General features: G+C 61.2%; 1 protein-coding gene across 21 annotated transcripts in view; it reads left to right on the top strand.

Annotated features, from left to right (window-relative positions):
- Nucleotides 1-23,246, top strand: part of TRPM2 (transient receptor potential cation channel subfamily M member 2) — a 67,322-nt gene that overhangs the window by 23,106 nt on the left and 20,970 nt on the right. For 19 of the 21 annotated variants that reach the window (XR_004289015.1, XM_032356737.1, XM_032356754.1 and 16 more), the window contains 17 exons: nt 823-884; nt 1,680-1,880; nt 4,753-4,855; nt 7,786-7,907; nt 8,156-8,509; nt 10,672-10,809; nt 12,112-12,241; nt 12,392-12,537; nt 12,999-13,111; nt 13,607-13,820; nt 14,600-14,718; nt 15,157-15,289; nt 15,681-15,852; nt 19,714-19,897; nt 20,122-20,303; nt 20,548-20,680; nt 22,083-22,170. Coding sequence is in view for 20 of the 21 variants with exons in the window: in XM_032356737.1 (XP_032212628.1) it covers nt 823-884; nt 1,680-1,880; nt 4,753-4,855; nt 7,786-7,907; nt 8,156-8,509; nt 10,672-10,809; nt 12,112-12,241; nt 12,392-12,537; nt 12,999-13,111; nt 13,607-13,820; nt 14,600-14,718; nt 15,157-15,289; nt 15,681-15,852; nt 19,714-19,897; nt 20,122-20,303; nt 20,548-20,680; nt 22,083-22,170 (2,594 nt within the window). In the remaining variant the exon portion in view is untranslated. Of the gene's footprint in view, nt 1-822; nt 885-1,679; nt 1,881-4,752; nt 4,856-7,785; nt 7,908-8,155; nt 8,510-10,671; nt 10,810-12,111; nt 12,242-12,391; nt 12,538-12,998; nt 13,112-13,606; nt 13,821-14,599; nt 14,719-15,156; nt 15,290-15,680; nt 15,853-19,713; nt 19,898-20,121; nt 20,304-20,547; nt 20,681-22,082; nt 22,171-22,330; nt 22,472-22,509; nt 23,029-23,246 lie in introns of those variants that run through there. The other 2 variants (XM_032356867.1, XM_032356857.1) reach the window with 2 other exon arrangements.

Below are 23,246 nucleotides of genomic sequence, written 5' to 3' on the forward strand. Positions count from 1 at the left end.
CTGCGTGGGCTCCGTTCAGAAGCGAGAACGTGCAGGATGTGGCCCTTGATGTCGGTCCCATTGTGGGTGAGACGGGGGGTTCCAGGTGCAGGGATTCGTGCAGGATTTGGGGGGAGGAGAGGGGACCCAGGGCGGCAGGTTCCCGGCTCCATGGCGGGGTGGGTGGGGGCCTTCGAGCAGCGAGCAGCCTGGCTTGCGGGGCCCTGAGTGCGCGGCTGGGACCCCTCGCCCTTCTCCGTCCTCCGGAGAGGCTGGCGCTAGGAGGACAAGGGGCGGGGGTGGGCAGAGCCGCAGGGCGCCTGGACGCAGTCTGCTGCCCAGGAGAGGTTTCTAAAGTCCTCCGCTGGCGGGAAGGGCGGAAGGTTCAGGGCAGGGCGGAAGGCCAGAGGACAGAGATGCCACGCCACGTTCCCCCACCTGGACGGTGCCTTCTGCCCCCTGGCTCGGTGCGTCCCCATGTCCCCACGGCGGGCCCAGATTTGAGGCCCCATAAAAGGCCGTGAGAGAAGCAGGCTGGCCATGGTGGCTGCCCAGGCAGACAGCCCTCCTCTCCTCCGGCCCCAGAAGGGACACGCGGTAGGCAACAGGGCAGGGTGGGGGCGACTCAGGCCTTGGATCTGCTCTCCTGACACGGAGCACGCGGGCCGGGCCAGGCGCGAAGGCAGAGCATCAGCCTTTGGAAGCTCCCGAGAGCCTCCCGCCATCTCCCATCCTGTGCACCGGCCGGGATTAGGCTGGGGCCGGTGGGAGGCAGGCGAGGCTGCCCAGGTGGGGGGCCGAGTCCCCATGTCCCTTAAATCGGGGTTCCTGGCTCCGTCCTAGGTGTGGCCATCAAGATCCCTGTCGTCTGTGTGGTGCTGGAAGGGGGGCCCGGCACCCTGCATGTGAGTACCGGCTGGCGGGTGGGGCTCTGGAGGTCAAGCTCCCAGCTGGCCGGGGTCCGGCCAGCATCCCGCAGGGCCCTAGGAAGGGCGGGCCAGGAGAAAGGGAGGGCCGCGTGGCAGGGCCCTTCCTGGCATGGTGGGAAGGTCGGCTTCGAGGAGGAGCCCTGCCGGGGGAGGGCGTTCTGGCTCCGGCCCTGGGTGTCCGGCCAGGAAGAGGGGCCCCAGGAGTGAGCGGGATGGCCCCTGGCTTCCAAGAGTCCCGGAAGGTTTCTCGAAGGGGCTGCCCTCAGGCTCTGCCCTGGCCCCATGGGACCACAGCCAAGTGTAAGGCAGGCTCCCAGGGAGAACACAGACCACGGTGTCTGCCTGGCTGACTTCAGAGACAGCACCTAGACCTGCCTCCTCGGCCCAGGGGATGTCCTTCCTGTGGGGAGTCTGGGGCCCTTCCTGAAGCTGATCTCGCTGTCGGTGTCTGGGGTCTGCCTAGAGGGGTCCTGGTCTCACGCTGGGCCTGTCCGAGGGACAGGTCAGGTGGCACACTCTCCCGCAACACAGATCTATGGGTCGAAACGTCGTGGGGGTTCTGTTTCCGGGGTCACGATCCACCCGAGCAGCGGGCCTGCCTGGTTGGTCAGGATGAGCGGCTTTGCCCCTCCGGGCAGAGGAACGTTCCCAGACCCCATGTTTTAGTACACTTCTCGGGAGCCCCTTAGCCCTGACCTTGAGCCACAGCACTAGAGAAGTCTCTGGTTCAGGGAGCGTCTGCACAGGGCTCACGGGAGGCCTGCCTTGCAGACCATCTACAACGCCATCACCAACGGCACCCCCTGTGTGGTCGTGGAGGGCTCGGGCCGCGTGGCCGACGTCATCGCCCAGGTGGCGGGCCTGCCCATCTCTGAGATCACCATCTCCAGGGTTCAGGAGAAGCTCAGCCTGTTCTTCCAGGAGACGTTTGAGACCCTCAGTGAGAGCAGGATTGTCGAGTGGACCAAAAAGGTCAGCAGTCCTGCCGGGGGAGGGCTTGGCTTGAACCTCTTGGCCCTGGAGGTTCAGGCCGGGCTGGGGAGTGGCGGGGGCTGTGCAGTTTTTCCGGAAGAGAGGCCTGCTGGGTTCGGGGGCGGGAGGCCGCTGCTTTAGGCAGGGCGGGGGCAGAGGAGTAGGGAGTCAAGATCCAGGCCACAGGGGCACTGCCAGGTGACAGCCACCGGCACAAGGGTCTGGCACAGCCTGCAAGCCTGGGGAGTTCCCGTCTCCCCCAACCCGGGGCAGATGAACGGAGGCGTTCGAGGGCCCGCAGGGCAGGGAGGCAGGTGAGGGGTTCTGGGGTACCGCATGCCCCTGGACGGGGCTTCATGGGCACCCCTCGGCTAGAGGCATCGGCAGGAGGGGCCCCTCCTGGGGAACCTGCAGGTGCAGAGAGCAGGGAGCCTTCCAGGCCACCCCCGTCCGGTCTCCAGGACCAGGTGGTCACAGTGGTGATGGTGACACAACTGTCCTGCATTTCAGTAGTTTTGTCCTTAAATGCAGTGACTTTGTCCTTTTATGCCCAAGGTGGCAGGTGAATTGTTCCCAGATGGGGGCCACTCTGCAAGGGCCCCTCGGCGGGGGGGGGGGGTCCTCTCAGGCGGCCGGGGTGGGGTGGGAGTCGGCATGGAGGGGTGTGGCCAGATCGGCCCTCGCTGACGCCCACAGCCCCGGCCAGCCCGGGGGACTCCTCTGGCTCCCATGGTCACGTGGCCCCCGCCGTCCCTGCTGCTCTCTGAACCTGGGGCTCCGGGCCCACCTGTGAGGCCCCCTGACCTCTGTTTCACAGCCGGTTCTTGGTTGGGGGTGGGGGCTCTCAGACCCTTGGTTCCCCAACCAGCAGCTCTGTGAACAGCCAGCCGGCTTGTGAAAATGCCTGCACGTCGGAGGTGTCACGTGCCCGACGGGCGTTTCTCGGGCAAGTCTGTAGACCACCTTAGCTCGTCCCACGGCGTCCAATTGCAAGCTACGTGGACTGCGTGCCCTGCAGGGACCCAGGGACGCCGTGGTCGGCCAGGTGGAGGGGCACGCGAGCCTGGGGAGGCCTTGGGCCTTGGCAGGGGCAGCAGGGCTCGCTCGCGAGGGGGGCAGACATGGTTTTTCGGGGTTTCTGTGGGCGGCACAGTGACCTCGTTCTCATGGGCGCGTCCTGTGGTCTCTGAGTGACTGCGTCCAATTCCGATGTTGCCTGAGACTTTTTTTTTTTTAAAGATTTTATTTATTTATTTGATAGAGAGAGATCACAAGTAGGCAGAGAGGCAGGCAGAGAGAGAGAGAGGGAAGCAGGCTCCTTGCCGAGCAGAGAGCCCGATGCGGGACTCGATCCCAGGACCCTGAGATCATGACCTGAGCCGAAGGAGTGGCTTAACCCACTGAGCCACCCAGGTGCCCCTGCCTGAGATGTTTTGCCCTGAGCACAGCTCCGCCTGCAAAGACGCGGAGGTCCGGCGGTGAGCAAGGGCTCAGCTCCAGACGGCGCCGGTGGGACTGGGTAGGCATGCCCTGGGGCCTTTCCCGAGTCATTTTATAGATTATTCAGGCAATTCTTAGAACCGATCTTAACCCACCGCTGTCAACAGGCCTGCTTCCATCCGCTCTCCATTACTGACTCAAAGCCCTAAAACGGTCTCGTACGAATCCGTCTCAAGCCTTGCCATTCACTGTCATTCTTGTTCTGGGGGACGGGGGCCCCCAGCTACAGAGTCACGATCCGATATTCATTCAACAAACCTCAAAGCGTTGGTCTATGCTCTGGGTGGCGGCGGGAGTGAATACGAGGGTCTTGCTCCCCCGATGCTGCCGCTGGTGGGCGCGGACATCTGCCGCGGGGGCTGGGGCTTGAGCGGGGGGCTTGCCGCCGACGCCAGAGAGCTGTGTGTCAACAGGACATTGTTGGCTCTCTCTGAGCGCTGCTTTTCTTGTCCTGAAAAGATGCACAATTATTGCTTAAGCCCAGAGGACAAAGTGGTTGTTGCTGTGTCCACACACGTGAGCTCCAAAGCTGGGAGCTTCTCTCTCTCTGACCCAGGGCTGGGGTGACTCAGGAGACCTTATTCCAGCGGGCGGGGGTGGGGTGGGGAGGGGGACGGTGGGGGGAAGTATTTTGGAGTTGATGAGAATGGCGGCCCGAGGGATGGGGAAGGTTGGGGTCTTAGAGGAGGTGGTGGGAGGAGGGAGGCCAGCCTGGAGGTGGGAGCTGGGGCCCGGCTGGGGGCAGAGGCAGGGGTGGGGGAGGGGCAGCTGGGCGAGGCCGGCTGGGGGGCCGGGGAGAGAGGGGGGCAGCTGGGCTAGATGTGCTCGTGGAAGGTCGGCCCTGGCCTCTGGGTGCACAGAGCGGGGCGGCAGGCTCCGAGGCGACAGACTCAGGGACGGAGGGATGTAGTAGGCGGCTGGACATACGGACGGGTGGGTAGTAGGACGGACGGACGGATGGGGGGGTACGTGGATAGGCCGGTAGGTGGGTGGGGGCTGACTGGGTGGCTGGGCAGGTGGGCAGGCAGGTAGGCAGGTGAGGAGGGCGGGGCCCCGGCAGGAGGTGGGGGTGTCTCAGGGTCAGGGGTGGTGGGCCTTCGGCAGACAGTCTCAGGTCGGGGTGAAACTCCTGAGCCCTGGGGGTGTTGCCACCGGTGACCGCTCGGGAACGGTGCCTGTTTGGTCCTTACGTGTCTTCACCTTCTCCGTCTGGGCCGCGGGGAGGCGAGGCGCTGTGGGCAGGCCGTCCCCGCAGGCCGGACTCAGGCCGGGGCTCGACCGCTGTCTGGGGTCTCAATCCTGCAGGTGACCCGTGAGGAGGCGGGGGGCCCGCTTGTCACCCCAGAGCCCACTCGGGCCATGTTTGTTGCAGATTCAGGACATCGTCCGGAGACGGCAGCTGCTGACCATCTTCCGGGAGGGCAAGGACGGCCAGCAGGACGTGGACGTGGCCATCCTGCAGGCCTTGCTGAAAGGTGAGGGTCAGGCCAAGTGGGGCAGAAGCGGAAGGGGGGGCTGGGGACCCCGAGTTTGCACGAGACGAGGAACCGAGCCCTGGTCAGACGTGCTGGTCCGAGGGCAGCTGCCGTGGACGGCGCTGCGGCCCACCTCACTCTCCTGCCTGGCCGGGGGAGGGGTGCCCGCCTCCGGTGTTGGGGGTCCGGGCCCCTTCCTGCAGCTTCTCTGCTTCACTGGGACCCTAGGGCGGCCACACTGAGGTGCCCCCGGTCGTCCCAGCTGCACACACGATTCCGGGTATCGGGAGGCCTGCGCTGCCCCCACGCGTCCTCGTGTGCGGGAGGGACGCCCCCCCAAAGCTCCGCCCACGGCAGCCAAGCGTGCCCCCTCCCCTCCTGGAGGAGCACAGATGCCCCCGTCCCTCCCGCGGGCTCCGACGGGGCTGCAGGCGTCCGGCTGTTCTGCCCGCGGGCCGCGGGTCACCCTCGAGGGACTCGAGGCGGGTGGCGGGGCCGGACGCTCTGGGGGGAGTGTCTCCGACCCGGGATTTGCTCCGCGCCCTCCTCCTGACCTGAAACCTCACAGAACCAGCGAGATGGTTAAAACCAGGACCGGGGCTCCCGTTGGACGACCTCCGGCCAGGGAGACAGGGGAGGGGGAGGAGCTGGTGGAGTAGGTCAGCCCCGCGGAGGACGGCTGTGCGGCAGAGCAGGAGCTGGGACACCGCGGTGGGCCCCGCGGGCCCCGCGGGCCCCGCGGGCCCCGCCGGCAAGGACATGGGCCACCGGGCAGCCGGTGCAAACGTCCGCATGACGACAGGGGCTTGGCGGTCTCACCTCGTGCTGCTGGACCCTTCTGTTCACAGACGGGGCCGTGAGGGCGGCTGCCCCTCCTAGCCTTCTGTGAAGTGGCCCAAGGAGCAAGAAGACGGGCACCGGGCTGCCCGCGTCTGGTCAAATGCCCTCGAAGGCGGGGACAGGGGTTCCCGGGGCCCTGAGTGTGGCCATCGTGCACAGCACTGGAGAGGGACGGACCCCCGCCCACGGGGGAGGTGGACCCCAACGTCTGCTCTCCGCGTGTGCTTCCGGGGCATCCAGCGCTACGAATCGTGGTTTTTCTGGGGTGCACGCCGAGCGGGAAGGGCGGCCTGGAGCCTCAGGGGTGTTGGAAGTTCTATTTCTTGATCCTGGTGGTGGTTACACGCGGGTGTAGACGTCAGCCAGAGCCACTGAGCGGCACACTTCAGGCTGTGAAGCTGAGGGGCGCCGGCCTCCGCGGGCGTCAGGAAGAGCTTGTTGGCATCAGGGCCGTGCGGTCCAGCCGCGTGGACGGTGCCTCCCTGTCCCACCCTGGGGAGAGCGGGTCCTGGGAGGGTATTTGTTCTGGAAGCAACAGGCTGTGGCTGGTTGTGACTGGTTGCTCGGGAGAAAGGCCGTGGGATGGTGTGGGAAGGGACCCTCTCTGTCACGGGAGCACAAACGAGAAATAGAAACACATACACGGTTTTCCAGTGACAACCCTTTGAAAATCTCCTTCCTTGAAGTGCGGCTTGTACACAGTCACCGTCCCCCATCCTGGGTTGGCCGCGATGTGCACTTGGACAGGTCTGCTTCCCGCGCACCCACCCAGTCCGGCACGGGGCACGATGCCGCATCCCCTGAAAGCTCCCTGTGCCTCCGTGGGCCTGGGGCAACCCTTCCTCTGCGTCTGTGCTTCTAGATGGGCCCTCCTGGTGCCAGAGCCTCACGTAAACGGAACCACGCACACCGCTCCCCAGGTCTCCCTTCTCCGGCTCAGGGCGACATTCTGGAGCGCTCTCCGCGTTGTTGCCTGTCTTGGAACTCGGTTCCTTTCTGCGGCGAGGGGTCCTTGCCACCAGGTGTCCCGTTTGGGGGCCGCGGGGCTCGCAGGCCGCCTCCAGTGTGAGGCTGTTGTTAGTAAAGCTGCTGTTTGCCCTCGTTTCTCGGGGGACCACGTCCAGGAGTGGGATTTCTGGTTGTTTATGGGAAGCGGATGTCGAACTTGATAAGAAACCACCAAACTGTTTTCCAACAAGATCGCCGCACTTCTCCCCTCGCCCGGCTGCCCGCGGGGCCAGCAGCTGGGTGTCCTCGCCGACCCTCGATGCAGCCCGCGGTCTGGGGGCACGCGACAGCTCGGTGTGGTTTGAGTTTGCTTCTCCCCACGGCCGGCGGCGTCCGGGCTCGCTGGCCGCGCACGTGTCATCCTGCGACAGGCCTCTCAGGTCTTCTGTCCTCTGTTTGGTTAGGGGTCGTCTCATCGTTGAGTCGCGGGAGTTCTTGGCGTACTCGGGCACAGACCCTGCGTCAATACTCGCCCTGGGGTGTGTTGGGTCCTGGCCCCTTCCCTAGTTCCTTCACGGTGTCTTCGGCGAGCGGAAGGCTCGGGTCTTACCGGAGCCCAGTCGGTCCGTTCTGTCCCGTCTGGCTCATGCTGTCCAAACCCGCGCCCCTGCTCCAGGCGGCAGCTCTGCGGGCTCAGCCTTCCTGTCCCGTCTCCATGCCGCGCCTCGCACTGGCATGGCAGAACGCCCGCGGCGAGAGCCCGGCCAAGCTCCGGTTTTGCACCCGAGGCGGAAAGGGAGCTGACGCGTGGGCGGAGGCACCGCAAATGTTCCTGCGGAAACGCCTGCCTGTGGACGTTGTGCCTTCTGGGGGCCGAGGGGCTTGACCAGGCGGGGGTGGGGGTGAGCCAGGGCGATGCCCCAAACCCAGAGATTCTCCAGCTCCGGCACTGACGGGAAGCAAGCCTCCGTGAAGGCGGCGGGGGCACGAGGGGCCTGGCCGCTGGGCTCACGCCTCAGTCAGGGTCACGGAGAGACGGGGCTTGGCGACAGGTGCCTCCCTGTCTGACTTTGGCAGATGGCGGGGAAGGGGCTTCGAGGCCCAGACCGAAGCCCCCTGACGCGACTGCCTTTTACCTGCAGCCTCTCGGAGCCACGACTACTTTGGCCACGAGAACTGGGACCACCAGCTGAAGTTGGCCGTGGCGTGGAACCGCGTGGACATCGCCCGGAGCGAGATCTTCTCCGGCGAGCGTCAGTGGAAGGTGAGGCCCCTGTGCGGCCCTGTGGCGGGCCTTGTTGGCCGGCAAGAGCGAGGACAGGCCCTGGAGGGGGGCCTCTGTCCACCCCAGCCCTGGTCCTGGGGGAGAGGGCTCCGGGCCGCTTCCTCCCTTCCCGAGCCAGGGACCGCAGCGCTCCGGTTCCAGCGGCCCCGCGATGGGGTGTGCGCGGGCTGTGCCCCACGGTGTTCTCTCTCAGCCTTCAGAGCTGCACCCCGTGCTCTCTCTCTCAGCCTTCAGAGCTGCACCCCGTGATGATGGCAGCCCTCATCTCCAACAAGCCCGAGTTCGTGAAGCTCTTCCTGGAGAACGGCGTGCGGCTGACGGAGTTCGTCACGTGGGACACCCTGCTCTCCCTGTACCGGCACCTGGACCCCTCCTGCCTGTTCCACAGCAAGCTGCAGAAGGTGCTGGCCGAGGAGCCTGAGCGGCCGGCCGGCGGGCACACCGTCCCCCACGTGCAGATGCACCACGTGGCCCAGGTGCTCCGGGAGCTGCTGGGGGACTTCACGCAGCCGCTGTACCCCCGGCCTCGGACCGGCGACCGGCCCCGGCTCCTGCTCCCCGTGCCCAACATGAAGCTCAACGTGCGTGCTGGTGACCCCCTCCCACCGCCCCCTTCCCCCCCGCCCCCCGCTGGGCCTGGGTGCTGGGCTGCCGCTAGGTCCTCAGTGCTTCTGTTTAAAGAAATGATCTCTTATTTCCATTGGAAAGGAAACGTGCTCCTCATCTTGGTCTGTCAGGGCCGCCATCCCAAAATACCGTAGACTGGGGGCTTAGACAGCATCTGGTCTTCCACAGTCCAGAGGCTGAAGCCCACGGTCGAGGCGTCAGCAGGCTTGGGGCCTGGTGGGGCCTTCCTCCCGGGCTTGAGGACGGCCGCCTTCTTGCCACGTCCGCGTGTGGTCTTCGTTCGGTGGGCGGGCGGAGAAATAGAGAGCAATGGTGGACACCATCTTCTCTTCTTCCAGGGACACCGGTCCTATGAAATCAGGGCCACAGTCACCTCCTTAGATGCCCCGTCTCCAAACACAGTCACTCTGGGAGGCGGGGCTTCAACATACAAATTCTGGGGACACGTCTCAGTCCATGCTTCTCCCTTTGTAGAAATCTCAAACAGTACAAACCATAATGTGGGGGAAGTGGTCCGCCTCGTGCCTCGGACCCCCAGTCCCGGCCACCATGTGGTCAGGTCAACATGATCCCACCACAGCACTGTAAGGATGCCCAGCACGTGCACTGCAGCACAGGAAAAGTCGTTTTCTAGTCTCTTTCCATATTTGTTGGGAATCTTGCAGCATCTCAGTGCTAAGTGGGAGGCCGGGTTTGCATTCACATCACCGAGTATCCTCCTCCCCGGTTATTGAGGCTTTTACAAATGAAGCCCGAGCGCTGAGTTTTATCAAGTGCCTTTTGAGAACTGGAATGGCTCTTCCTCGTTAAACTATGAATTTGCTGAATTATTTCAACAGATTTCCTGATGACAAAACATACTTATTCTTGTTTTGATATTAACTTGATTGCTGTGTGACATGTGTTTAGTATGATGCTGAATTATGTTGCCAATATTTTCATGTTTTTTTGCACCAGAATGTCTGAGCCTTTGTTTTATTTTGGAGGCATCTTTGTCAGGTTCTGGTACCAGCTTTATGTGATCCTTGTGAAAACCACTGGGAAACCTTCCTTATTTCTTTGCTCTGGAGCCATTTATGTGGCTGGAATTCACTGTTCTTACAAGCTCGACAGGCTCTCCTATGAGTCCATCAGGGCTCGGGGCCTTTTTGGGCAGTAGCTCTGAGAATTTCCTGTTTCTTTTCTGATAATTTCTCAGTTTAGATTTTCTGTGTGTTCTATGGCCAGATTTGGTTTTTATATCTAGCAGAAAATTAGCCACTTCATTCAGGTTTTCAGATTCATCCGTTGTCTCAGGTGGGCTCTGTCTGAACTCTGGGAGAGAGGGGGCTGTGCCTGGGTTTTGTATACTCACCACTCGCTCTTTGAGATTCCGGAGTATTTAAGATGCCCTTTTTGATAGTCCAAGCTGGAAGCTCATAGTTAGACATGTTGGTAATTTATTTAGTTTTACCGACTAATCTCTTTTAACATAAAGACAAGCCTTCAGGAAATTTCTAAAATTTCTTTAAAAAAGCGGAATTTTGTGTGTCACGTGGGGAATGTGTTCTCACTTCTGGAAATGTTTTCCGGACCATCTAAGTAGGTGTTTATTGTTGGATGGGCTAGGAAGCTGGATTCCCATGTCACTGCGTAAACTGAGTCTGGGGGGAGGTGCCCACCTGCTCACATGTGACCCTTGTCTGTTCGGCTTTTTCTCGGTGGCCTTCTCTGCAGGAGACACTGTGTAGATTCCCTTGAGGAACCCATAGCCGTGAATCTCTAACAGACTCTGTGCTAGAAGTTGACTACCCAGAAAGGCTTTGATGCCGTCAGAAAAGACTCAGGAAACTCAAGGTGCCTGGTGTGTAAAGAAGAGGCTAGGCCAGGAGTTAGCTGGGCTTTCCACTTTCTGAATGTTTCCACGTGTCTCCAGAGGGACGGTTTTAAATCTCTGGTGCGCATGAAATCAGTCTAAGGTGGAGTTGAAACTGCAGGTTTCTGGGCTCAGCCTCCAGGGACAGTGGTTCTGGGAAGGTGCGGACCTGGGCTCAGGGCTGCACCCTCAGCAGGCCCACTGGGGTGACCGACAGTACTGGGGGCCTAGGAGAGGTTCTGAATGTTCGCTGCTCTCCAGATGCAGGGAGTGAGCCTCCGGTCCCTCCACAAGCGTTCCTCAGGACATGTGGCCTTCACCATGGATCCGGTCCGCGATCTTCTCATTTGGGCCATCGTCCAGAGTCGTCGGGAGCTGGCGGAAATCATCTGGGCCCAGGTAACTAGGCCCGTTTCTCAAGAAGCATGGCTGTGTGTGGACGGGCGACAGGGCTCCGGCCAGGCAGTGTGTTCCCAAAGCCCAGGGCCAACAGCAAGTAGAGGAATGTGCGGCTTTGGAGGGGGGCAGGGCTGCCCATGACCACGGAGGGGACCCAGGGTGCACAGTGTTGGAGGACAGAGAGCCAGGCTCAGGCAGGAAAAGAAATTCAGGGAGATGAGCCGCCACCTGTCCTTCTGTCCAGGGCGGAGGCTGTGTGTGCGGGCACAGCTCGGAGCAGCCACCTGCCATGGCCCACACGGGGGCTGGGGGTTGGCGGGTCACCCGTGCCGTGGCCAGCCTGCTCTGTGGCGACCCTGCAGAAGGTGATTCCCCTGGGCCTGAGCCTCCTTCCACGGCCCGTGAGGGATGTTGACAGAGTCTGTGACTCAGATGGGGAGCGAGCCCCGTGTGAGCCTGCCCTGAGCCCCTCTGCGGGCTGCCTGGGGACATCGGCCCTCAGCCCCCTGGGCCGTTACCACTAGGCCGTGGCAGCTTCATGGTCAGGGTGGGGGACGGGCCAGGCCCACGGCCCCCACGTACGGCCTCCTTTACTCCCAGCAGATTCTCTTCTTACCGGGAAATTCAAGTGTAGTTTTTCTCTGAGATCACCTACATCGCAGCGTTGGCATTTCCGAGTCGCTTTTGTGGAATCGGCTCTTCCCCAGTGTCGCCAGTGTCTACCCTCTCTGTGGTCTTGGGAGGCTTGTCCTCTCCCAAGGCTCGTGGTGGGTCAGCGGCAGAGCTGGGCCTGCCTGTGGCCTCGGGTGTGCTCTGTGGGTCTCAGTGCGCGGGGGGCTTTCCAGGATCCGCCACCAGCCCCTTGTCCTAGACCAGACAGTGCCTCTGGGCTATGCTTGGAGAGCCTCCCTTGAGATGTTCTCGGCATCCCTGGTGCCTGGGACAGGCAGAGCCACTGAGGCTGGGCGCCCAGAGCCTGAAGGAGACTTGCGTGGACCTGGTCCTGTTTCTGCCCTTTAGCCCTGGGCCTGGGGTTGACCCGATGCCCAGGCCGTGCTGGGACTTGTGCCGTCAGGGCCGTGCTCTGGGTGGGCAAGCAGACCCTTCCCCCTGGCCAGTGTGGGAGACTGGACCTCCGGCTCAGGCTCACCTACTGATTTGGGGGGGCCCAAGTGGTTATATGGACGGGGCACTACAAGTAATCACCTGGTGGCCCACAACGTCTCCTCACCCCCAGGCAGTGTGTCTGGGGCTCCGGGGCTGGACTGTCTGGGTTCTCAGGGTGGCTTCCCCGGTGCCCAGAGCCAGGACTGCATTGCGGCGGCCTTGGCCTGCAGCAAGATGCTGAAGGAGCTGTCCAAGGAGGAGGAGGACACGGACAGCCTGGAGGAGATGCTGGCGCTGGCCAACGAGTTTGAACACAGAGCCATCGGTGAGTTTATGGGGCCGGGCTGGGACCGCGGCCCGGCTCCTCACGGGCTGCCCCGGGGGCCTCGTCCTCTGTCCTGCCCAGACCGTGGCATCTGGAGGAGCCAGTCCCTGACGCCGTCCCCGGCTCGGACACGGATCTTCCTTCTGCCAGGGGTGTTCACCGAGTGCCACCGGAAGGACGAGGAAAGGGCACAGAAACTGCTCACCCGCGTGTCGGAGGCCTGGGGGAGGACCACCTGCCTGCAGCTGGCCCTGGAGGCCAAAGACATGAAGTTCGTGTCTCACGGAGGCATCCAGGTGACCCTCTGAGGCTCATTTCCGGGAGGAGCTGTGGGCGCTGACGCGGCCTCCTGGTCACCTACCGGCACTCGGGTCCCAGTGCTGTGGCCCCCCGGGGGCCTGGGGACAAGGCCTGGCCCTTGATCGTGTGTTCCCCTCCTGTTTTGCCCCTGAGGAAACTGATGCTAAGAGAGAGGGGTGGTGGGTGGTGAAGGCTCAGCCCCACAGGGGTGTTCCCACCTGGGAGCCCGCAGACCTCCGGGTGGCCCCAGCCCGTACCCTGGGGAAAGGCTGGCTGGGCCTGGAGCCTCTTCCTCAGCTGCAGAAGACGGGCTCTGCCTGCACTGCCCACCACGTGCGGCGGGGCTCAGAGCACTGGGGACCACGCGGGCACTCCGCACGGAGCAGACACGGCACGGCCCGCAGGGGTGCGGCACAGGCAGCGCCTGCTCTTCTGAAGCTGCCTCCACTGTCCCCAGGCTTTTCTAACCAAGGTGTGGTGGGGCCAGCTCTGCGTGGACAACGGGCTCTGGCGGGTGATCCTGTGTATGCTGGCCTTCCCGCTGCTCTGCACCAGCTTCATCTCCTTCAGGTACCAGCCTGGCTGCTGGGCGCCCGCAGGGCCCGCAGACCTTCCTCCCTGATGTGCTTGCAGCGGGCGAGTCGCGTCTGTCCCGATGGCTGCCCCCGGGTCCAGGCATGCGGGCGGGAGGCCAAGGGAGGGTCCCCACCGGTGGGAAGCGCCCACGTGCCCTGAGCAGCCCCCCTGCCCTGAGCGCCCGCCCCGCCCTGCCCTGCGCTGAGCGCCCACCGGAGCCAAGCGTTTCGTTTCCATCCTAGCGGCCCCAGAGCCAAAGGGCTCTTTCAGGGCCCTCCCTTCCGTGGCGCCGTCTGGCGGAGCCGTCTACGTGCTGCATAGGCAGGGTCAGTGGGCTGCCTGGATGCAGGCTGTGTCCCCGAGCTGCTGTCTCTGCCGTGTGACAGGAGCACAGGAGCACTCTGGCCCCACTCCTCGGGCGAGGCAGAGGTCCTTGGGGCTCTCAGGCCCCCGCAGCCTTGCCGTCTGCCCCTGGCCTCTGCCCTACAGGGAGAAGAAGCTGCAGGCCAGGAGGGGCCTGCTCCGGGTCCGCGCCTTCTACAGCGCTCCCGTGGTCATCTTCCACCTCAACATCCTGTCCTATTTCGCCTTCCTGTGCCTCTTCGCCTACGTGCTCATGGTGGACTTCCAGCCCGCGCCCTCGTGGTGCGAGTGCCTCATCTACTTCTGGCTCTTCTCTCTGGTGTGTGAGGAGCTGCGACAGGTGCGCCCGGCCGGCCCCCTTCTCCACTTCCCCACATCCCCAACCCACAGGGACTGTCCTCTGGTGCCCACCCCCAGCTGGGAGCGCCTGGCCCCGGGACCCGCAGCCGGGTCACTTTTGTGGGTGGGCACACGGTAGGCTCACCAGGCACCCAGATGCTGCTGCCAGGGCCTGGGGCAGCCTCAGAGCTCCTGGGAGGCAGGGGCAGAGGGAGGTGCGGAGGCAGGTGCAGAGGCAGGTGCGGAGGCAGGTGCGGAGGCAGGTGCGGAGGCAGGTGCAGGAAGCAGCACTGCCCACTGGGCTCTTCCCAGCTTGCCTCCGGCCACACCGCTTCCTGAAGCCAGATGCCCTCCCAGGGACAAAGCTCCAGTCTCACAGGTGGCAGCCCCAGAGTGGGGGTCTCACGTGCCCTCCGCTCTGAGTCTGACCATCTCCGGGACCTCTCCCTGGCCCACCCCGCCGCCAGGGTCCCACCCTTCCCGGGGTCCTGGGGTCCGTTGGGAGCTGGCTGGCTCCCAACAGAGAGGACGGACAGCCCTCAAGAGCACGGACATTTGTGGGCTGAGCAGGGCTGGGATGGGTCGCAGGGCGGGCTCAGGGTGCCCGGCAACACCTCTGCCTGGAGCTCCTCCCCCTCCTCCTTGACCTCGGGGGACACGGGAACGCGGGAAATCTGTCCCCTCCCTGGCTGGCCTCGCTGTCCGGGAAGGAGCAAGTGTTCTTACCGTCCTGGTGCCGATGGTGACGACAGCCAGGCCCCTAACCGCGCCCTCTCTCAGCTCTTCTACGACCCCGATGAGCTTGGGCTGATGAAGGTGGCGCTCCTGTACTTCAGCGACTTCTGGAACAAACTGGACGTCGGTGCCATCTTGCTCTTCGTAGCAGGACTGACCTGCAGGTGAGCGGCTTGGTCTCCCCTGGGCCTTCCGTCCGCGACGGGCAGCCCCGAGGGCTCCGGTCCCCTGGGGCGTGTTTGTCGTCTGTCTGGTGGGCAGACGCTCCCCGGGGCCCGCGGAGGAGCAGAGAAGGGGCCGGAGCTCCTGGGGCCCAGGGGCCCTCCCTGGCACCTCCTGCTGTGACTCTGGCCACTCTGCTGTCCCTCAGGGCCCCGTGCGTCCCTGCCACCATCCCATTCTCCATGAGGCAAGAGGCCAAAGCAGGGCCCGCCTGCCCTGCCCCCGGCTGGGTTTCTGGACTTTTCTGGAGAGCCCCCGGAGGCTCTGCCCGTGAGCTGTACCCCATGCGTGGTACTTTGGGCTGCAGAGCCACCGTGGGCTCGGCCAGGTGGGCAGGCTCCGGCGTGGCGAGCTGAGGGCCTCGGTTCTGCCCTGGGCAGGCTCATCCCCGGGCTGCTGTACCCGGGACGCATCATCCTCTCCCTGGACTTCATCATGTTTTGCCTCCGGCTGATGCACATTTTCACCGTCAGTAAGACGCTGGGGCCCAAGATCATCATCGTGAAGCGGATGGTAAGGGGACAAGTAGGTCCTGACGCCAGCGGCCGGGGAGGGGCCCCCGGGCCGAGACCGCTGCCAGGTTCCCACGTCCCTGCTTTGCCCTCGGGCTCCCAGCCCTAGCACACCTGTCTCAGGTCCCTGCGTGTACATCTCCTCTTCCAGGAAGCCTTCCCTGATCGCCACAGCTTGTTCCTTGTCCCTGTTACAGCCCCAGTCACTCCCCTCCGTGGGTCACAGTCCCATCCAGCCCCTTGTGCGATGCCCTCCTGGACGGGGGGCCCCCGTGTCCCTGCAGTGGGTGTCAGAGACGCCTCCCAGTGCTGCGGGGCCCCAGCCCAGGTGTGCAGGGAGGGGACATGTGGGCGCGCGCGTGGCTGCAGCTGGGGCCACTGTGTCTCTGCAGATGAAGGACGTCTTCTTCTTCCTCTTCCTGTTGGCGGTGTGGGTGGTGTCTTTTGGGGTGGCCAAGCAGGCCATCCTCATCCACAACGAGAGCCGAGTGGACTGGATCTTCCGGGGGGTCGTTTACCAGTCGTACCTCACCATCTTCGGGCAGATGCCGGCTTACATTGACGGTAGGATGTGGGGCACAGAGAGCACCCGCCGGGGCACCGGCAAAGCTCATAGAAGAATGGGGGGCAGGGGGTGGCGGGTGGCAGCTCCCCAAGGGCCCACGTGGCAGAGAGATAGGTACGTGCGATGCTCGGCTGAGGGGGTTTGGCACCAGCGGGGCGGGGGGTGTCTGAGCTGAACCCCGAAGCTGTGCTGAGATCCCAGACGGGCCAAGGGTGTGGCCTGGGGTGCTGGGACACCAGCCGACACCCCTCCCCCACACCACATGCCACCCTGTCCCTCCTCCTTCTCTGGACGGGGTCAAGCCTTTTTGCCTACTGAGCTCCTTCTTTTCAGCAGCTTCGCCGAGATCTAATTCGCCGCAAGACTCCGCTGTATAAAGTGTGCTTTAGCGGTTCTAGTGCAGAACACGTGCATCACCCACGAAAGACCCCCGTTAGCATCACTCCCCATCCTTGGACTGTTAGCGGCCTTTGATCTACTTTCCCTCTGTACAGTCTGTCTTTGCTGCACGTTTCATATGAACCGGAGAACGCGATTTGTTATCTTCGTATCTTGCGTTTTCTTAGCGTAACGTATTTAATTCCCGTTTGCTGCTAAGTAATATTCCGTTGTATGGACAGACCACATTTTGTTTATGCATTTGTACGTCGGTGAACACGTGTTGTTTCTACTTTTTAGCCGTTATGAATAACATTGCTATGAACAGTTACTTAGAAGTTTTTTACAAGTTTTTGTGTGGGCGTATGTTTTCATCTTTCTTGGGCATACATCTGGGACTGCAATGTATACCCGCTGGGTTGTATGCTGAGTCTGTGTTTAACTTTTTGAGAACTGGCCAAACTGTTTTCTCTGGCAGCTGCCCTGTATCTTATGTCCTCACCAGCAATGCACCCAAGGGCCCCAATTTCCACATTCTCTCTGGTTTGTCATTGTTTGTTTTCTTTTTTTTTTCCTTCTAGCCGTCCCAGGGGGTGTGAGGTGCATTTCACTGTGGCTCTGATTTGCATTTCCCTGACGCTAAACGATGTGGCGCATCTCTTCACGTGCTCCCTGAGCCATTCGGGCGTCTTCTCTGGAGAAATGTCTACTCCCGTCATTGGCCCATGTCTCAAGTGGATTCTTTTTCTTTCTTATTGAGTTACAAGAATTCTTTACATATGGACACCAGTCCCTTCTCATGTGTATGTTTACCAGTATATTCTACGGGTCGTCTTGTCACTTTCTTGATGGTGTCCTTCAAAGCACAAACGTTTTTAATTTTGATGCTGTCCACCTTATCGATTGCTTTTTATCATTTGTGTTTATCTCAGACCCCATGCCTGATCCAGGGTCATGAAGAGTCAATGTCTGTGCTGTCATTCCAGAAGTAACAGCTTTTGTTCTTACTTTTGGCCTTTGAGCTGTTTAAACTAGTTTTCTACACAGTGTGAGGTAAGGGCCATTCTTTTGTATGGAAATTTCTAGTCGTTCAAGCCCCACGTACTGAAAAAACCATTTCTCCCCATTGAATTGTCTTGGCTCCCTTGTCAAAGATCAGCTGACCATTAATGAAAGTTTTATCTATAGACTCTCAGCTCTATCTGTTGATCTCTATGTTCTCGTGCACCACTCGGTCTTGGCAAGTGTAACTTCATGGTAAGTTTCACAATCAGGACATGTGGGTCCTTCAACTTTGTTCTGTTTCAAGATTGCTTTGGCCGCCGGGTCCCTTGGATCCACATGAATTTTTGGATCAGCTTCTCACTTTCCCCAAAAGCCGTCTAGGATTTTGACTGTGAGCATGGGTTACCTTTCTGCTTATTTAGATCTTTAATTTCTTTCAACAATATTTTATAATTTTCAGTGTGAGAGTTACACTCATTTGAAGTTTATTCTTAAGATTTTGATTCTTTTTCATGTTTTTGTAAGTAGAATTATTTTATTAATCTCATTTTTGGATTTTTTGTTGGTAGTGTACAGAAATACCCTATATTTGCATGTTGATCTGAAACCGTGCCAAACTTCTTTATAGCTCTCATAGTTTTTTAGTGGATTCCTCGGGATTTACTATACACGAGGTTTTGCCCTCTGCAAATAGCGATGCTTCTTGCTTGTTCCTTTCCCATCCAATACCTTTATTTCTTTTTCTTACTTAATTATTCTGGTTGGATCTCCTGATACAATATTGAATAGAAGCGTCCAGAACAAACATCTTTATGTTGTTCCTGATCTTAGAGGGAAAAGCTTTCAATCTTTCACGGCTAAGTATGATGTTCACTGTGGGGTTTTTTGTAAATGTCCTTCATCAGAGTGAGGAAGACCTTCTATCCCTAGTTTCTTGAGTGCTTTTTATTATAAAAGCGTATACAATTTTGTCAAACACTTTTTGACATCTGTTGAAATGTTCACATGATTTTTGTTCTTCGTGCTATTAATATGGTGTTGTATTCATTGATTTCCAGAGGTAAAGCCAACTCTGCCCTCCTGGGATCTATCTCACTCGGTCAAGGAGTAGAATTCTTTTTATGTGTTGCTGGATTCAATTTGCCGGCATTTTGGGGAGGGTTTTTGCATCTATGTTCAGTTTTGTTTTGTGTGGTTTTGGTATCGCGGTGGTGCCGCCCTCAGAACGCATCATCTGTGTTCCCTCGTCCTTCGGATTTTGGAAGAGTTTGTGACGGGTTGGTTTTAATTCTCAGACATTCAGTAGAATTCACGAGGGAAGCCCTCTGGGCCGGAATGAAGCTTTGTGTGAAGTTCTAAGTTATAACTTCAATCTTTTTACCTGTGTCAGGTCTGCCTGTGCCTCTCGCCTCCTCCTCAGTCACTCCCGGTGTCTTGTCTCTCGCTAGGAGTCTGCCCCTGTTTCTAAGCCACGTACTTTGTTAGCACACAGTTCTGTGGTGTTTCCTTAGACTTCTTCGGACTTTTGTGGGGTTGGCAGTGCTGTTCTCTCTTCCTTGTAACGTGAGCGATTCAACCCCCTCCCCACGGACCAGTCAGGGTAAAGGGCTGTAATCTTCTCAGTCTTTTCCAGGAGCCAGATCTTGGTTTTATTGATTTTCTTTGTTGTTTTCTTATTCTGTCTTTTATTTGTTTGCCTTCTGGTCATCTGATGTTTCTTACTTCCTTCTTTCTGCTGGCTTTGCGTCCGGTTTACTTTCCGTTTTTTAGTTTCCTGAAAGGGAAGGGTGTGTTCTGGTGAGGTCTTGTTCTCCTTAGCAGCGCCTGTTTGCTGGGGGTGGGGGAGATCAGCAAAACAGACACGGGGTGGTGGGAGGTACAGACTTCCAGGCCCTAAAAACTAGCGCATGCTCATTGTTGCAAAAATGTTAAATCCAAAGTAAATATAAAGAATAAAGTTGTCTGTAACCGCATTTCCCCAGGGTAACTGCCCTTAATGACTGCCACTAGAGATGCCCTCTCGGGAGTGTTTTTAGGTGTACAAGCTGGACACATATTTATGTTTTATGGTCTCCCATACCCTTCCCTTGGCTACGGATGGGGCACTACACTTCGGTTGGTACCCCCTGTTGCGTAGGTCAGCACGTGGCCTGCGCCACACAGTTCCCTCCCCCCGCCTCCCTCCTCATTGTGGTAACTGTTCATTTTCTCTGTTCAAATTCTGTCCCATGTCCCTGGGCTCTCTGTGGTTGGAGCCTGCGTCACCTCTGGAGTGTGCGTCTGGCTCCAGGGCTCTTCCTCTTTCCTTGGCAGCCACGCTTCCTGCCCATGGAGGATGCTTGGGTGTAGACAGCATGTCTACAGCTTGTAGACACCCCGCTGTGGGGGTGTCCAGGCCCCAGGGATGCTCACTGCCCAAGGGACACTTGTGACTCTGTGTGGTTTCTTTGTTCCCGGCACCCGCCCCCGACTCCCAGGTGTGAATTTCAGCCTGGACCAGTGCAGCCCCAATGGCACGGACCCCTACAAGCCCAAGTGCCCCGAGAGCGACGCCGTCCGGCACGAGCCTGCCTTCCCCGAGTGGCTGACGGTCATCCTGCTGTGTCTCTACCTGCTGTTCACCAACATCTTGCTGCTGAACCTCCTCATTGCCATGTTCAAGTGAGGGCCCCCTATGGGGCACGGGGGCCACGGGGAAGGGAGCCTCCCGGGGGCGTGGGACCCAGCTGGCGTATCTTTGCTTCAGGAATTGCCCTCCAGGGTGCTGTGTGTTTGCTCTTCGTGGGCCGCCCCCCTGGGTCCCCCAGAACCCCCAGGCAATGCTGTGGGCAAATCTGAGGGTCCCGCCGGCCCTCCCGTGACCCACGCCCCTTGCCTCCTGCCAGCTACACGTTCCAGCAGGTCCAGGAGCACACGGACCAGATCTGGAAGTTCCAGCGCCACGACCTGATAGAGGAGTACCACGGCAGGCCCCCCGCGCCGCCCCCCTTCATCCTCCTCAGCCACCTGCACCTGTTCATCAAGAGGGTGGTCCTGAAGGTGCCCGCCAAGAGGCACAAGCAGCTCAGTGAGTCCCCTCACTCCGCCGTCCCCAGAGCACGCCCTCCGCTGTCTCGGGTCTCGGGGCGCAGTGGGGGCCTGTAGGCGGTGTGGTGGCTCCTTCTAGAACCGGGGAGACTCCGCGGGCCTCTGACCTCCCCCAGCCCCTCGGTGGACTTGGGGTGGGCTCCCGCTGCCTTCCTCCCGGCCGGGGCCCCTCCCAGTGCCCCCCATGGGGCGGCCGGGTCCCTCCATGTGCCCTGGCCCCGCAGAGAGCAAGCTGGAGAAGAACGAGCAGGCCGCGCTCCTGTCCTGGGAGGCCTACCTGAAGGAGAATTACCTGCAGAACCAGCGGTACCAGCAGAAGCAGAGGCCGGAGCAGCAGATTCAAGACATCGGCGAGAAGTAGGGTCGCCCCTGTGGCCAGGGGGCGGGAAACCCCTACAGCTCCAAGTCGCGCTGCGGGCCACAGCCCACCTGGGCCTGGTCCCTGGGGCGGGGAAACCTGTGTCCTCCGGCTGTCCCACGGCCTTCTCTCTGGGTCCTTGGGAAGACTGGACCCCGCGGGCTGGGCAGCAGGGAGAAGGCCACCCACGCCGCGGGCAGGGCTGACCCTGCGGACAGAGCTGAAGGAGGGGTGTGGCCGGGGAAGGCCCCCTTGGCCTGGGGGTGAGCTCAGTGACCTTGTGGGCACACGGCCTTGCTGCCACTTCTGTGGGACCGGGCGGCCCGCCTGGAGCTCAGGCTCGCTGGGTGTCGTCCTCCTGCCCCGAGGTCCTCCCTCCCTTCCTCATTCTGGCGTGAAATTGGCGCTGCTCCCGGCTGTCCGCGTCACCCCTCGGCCCTCGGCTGGGGACACGGGCCAGCTCTGCGCTGGCCACCTTCCCTCCCGGGCTCAGGGGAGGGATCCGAGGCCCGGGGAGGCCGCGAGGCGCACCCTGGCCCCACAGCCCTGTGGCTGAGCTGAGCCCACTCCTCTCCAGCCACAAAGCGGGGAGGGGGTGTGTCGATGAGGCGGGGTCTCTGGCGAGCTTGTCCTGGTGACACGAGTCATGGGGTCTGAGGACGCTGCGTCAGTGCCCACACGGCGGTCCACGGGCTGACTGGGGACGTGGCAGGAAGTGGTTTCATGGCTCCTGTGGGATTAGGGAGCACATAGTTGAGGGGAGGAGTGACACCCGGACCCTCGGGATACCTTCCTCCCCTTTCCCTAGAGAACCATTCGAAGCGGTCACCGAAGTGGGGGCTGAGTTTATTATGGAAGAGCGTCCCCGGCAGGTGGCAGCGGGCACAGCCGGAGGGGAGAGCCTGGGCCACGTCTGGCCGTGGAATTAATTACTATAAACGGGACAGACCAAGGCTGGGGACGCTGCCGTGCTGTAGCCAAGCTACACAAACCAGACAGATGTTCCGAACCGCGCGCTGCCCCGCCCCCACCCTTGCTGCCCAGAAGCGGCTCTGAACTTGGTGCTTCGCCTTCTGGCGTCCTGTGGGCCAGTCCCGGCGAGGAGCGTCGCGCATACCTGCGTCTCGCCCCCAGGGAGGCCCTACAGGCGTCGAGGGGCCGTGGGCGCCGGGGGCAGCTGCTCGCTACGAGACCTCCCTCTCCGGGGCGGGAGGCCGTGTTCATTCTGACGGAGACGCATGTTGTAGATACTTTCAGTGGGGGGGAGGAGGCCTGGACTGAAGGGCGGGAGAGGCCGGGCCACTGGGTCCGGCAGGGACCTCCCCCTGCAGCCTGGGACCGTATTTCCCGACATTCAGGCCAGAGCTCAGCCCGGCTGGGCTCAGCTCTGTGCTCTTCCAGGGTCAACACCGCGGTGGACCTGCTGGAAATGGAGGGTCGCAAGCGGTCCAGCTCCCTGGAGCAGAGGCTCGCCTCCCTGGAGGCGCAGGTGAGTTCCGGGCCAGGGCCCCACGTCTGGACCAGGCCTCCGACAGGCCTGGCCCCCGCTCTCTGAGAGGGAACACTCTGGGGAAATGACCCTGAGACGGACTTGGGGAATGTCTGGGCATCCGTTCCCAGCTGGAAGCAGCACCTTCTCTGTCCTCCAGAAAATGCTGTCAAACACTTCCCCGCCGAGCTTGGCCCCACTGCACTGGGGGTGTCCACACCGCAGGCTGGCCAGAGGGGGCGCTGGGGGTGTCCACACCGCAGGCTGGTCAGAGGGGGCGCTGGGGGTGTCCACACCGCAGGCTGGTCAGAGGGGGCGCTGGGGGTGTCCACACCGCAGGCTGGTCAGAGGGGCTGCTCTGGTCCCCTTCTCTGGCCCCCTCAGAGCTGTCCTCTGAGATGACCGCTGCGCAGGACTCCACGTCCAGATGTCCCGGGCCACCAGGGGGTGCTGGGAGGGAGGTGCAGGGTGCGTTTGAATGAGGAACGACATCAGAAAGCAGCGTGGGGACGTCTCAGAACGCCCCAGATGGTGGCAATGAGGGGCCAAGGTTTTGACGCTTCCACACGCGGGAGCGCGTTCCTCTGTAGGAGGCAGCTTGAAGGACATTGTCAATAGGCAGTTAGCTCCAGCTGAGCAGCCCCTCCATCCGCCAGCAGCGAGCACTGATGTCCCCCCACAGGATGGGCCACGCAGCTGGGCTCCGAGCCCTGGGCCTGAGACAGGAAGCCCTGAGCAGCCTGGCAGGCAAGCTGGGCTCAGGTCCCTGAACGTCCCCTCACCCGCCCCTCCGTCTCTTCATTCGTTCGTTCATTCGTCCATCCTTCCGTCCGTCCGTCCGTCCGTCCGTCCATCATTTCTTGTTTCCGCGCCCCCCTCTGTGCCACATCCAGGGCTGGCCCGAGGAATGTCGGGGCCCACAGGCATTGTCTCCTGCTTAGAGGTTTCCAGTCTTGGGGGCACAGACATAATGTCCCCTGTCACGGCGGAGTGTCATAAGCCCAGCAATGAAGGGATGCACGGGGGCTGGTGGCAGGGGAAGCCTCCGGCCTCCGGGATAAGGAGGGGTGGGCCGG

Source organism: Mustela erminea, chromosome 1 (genome assembly GCF_009829155.1).
Source record: "Mustela erminea isolate mMusErm1 chromosome 1, mMusErm1.Pri, whole genome shotgun sequence".
Classification (NCBI taxonomy): domain Eukaryota; kingdom Metazoa; phylum Chordata; class Mammalia; order Carnivora; family Mustelidae; genus Mustela; species Mustela erminea.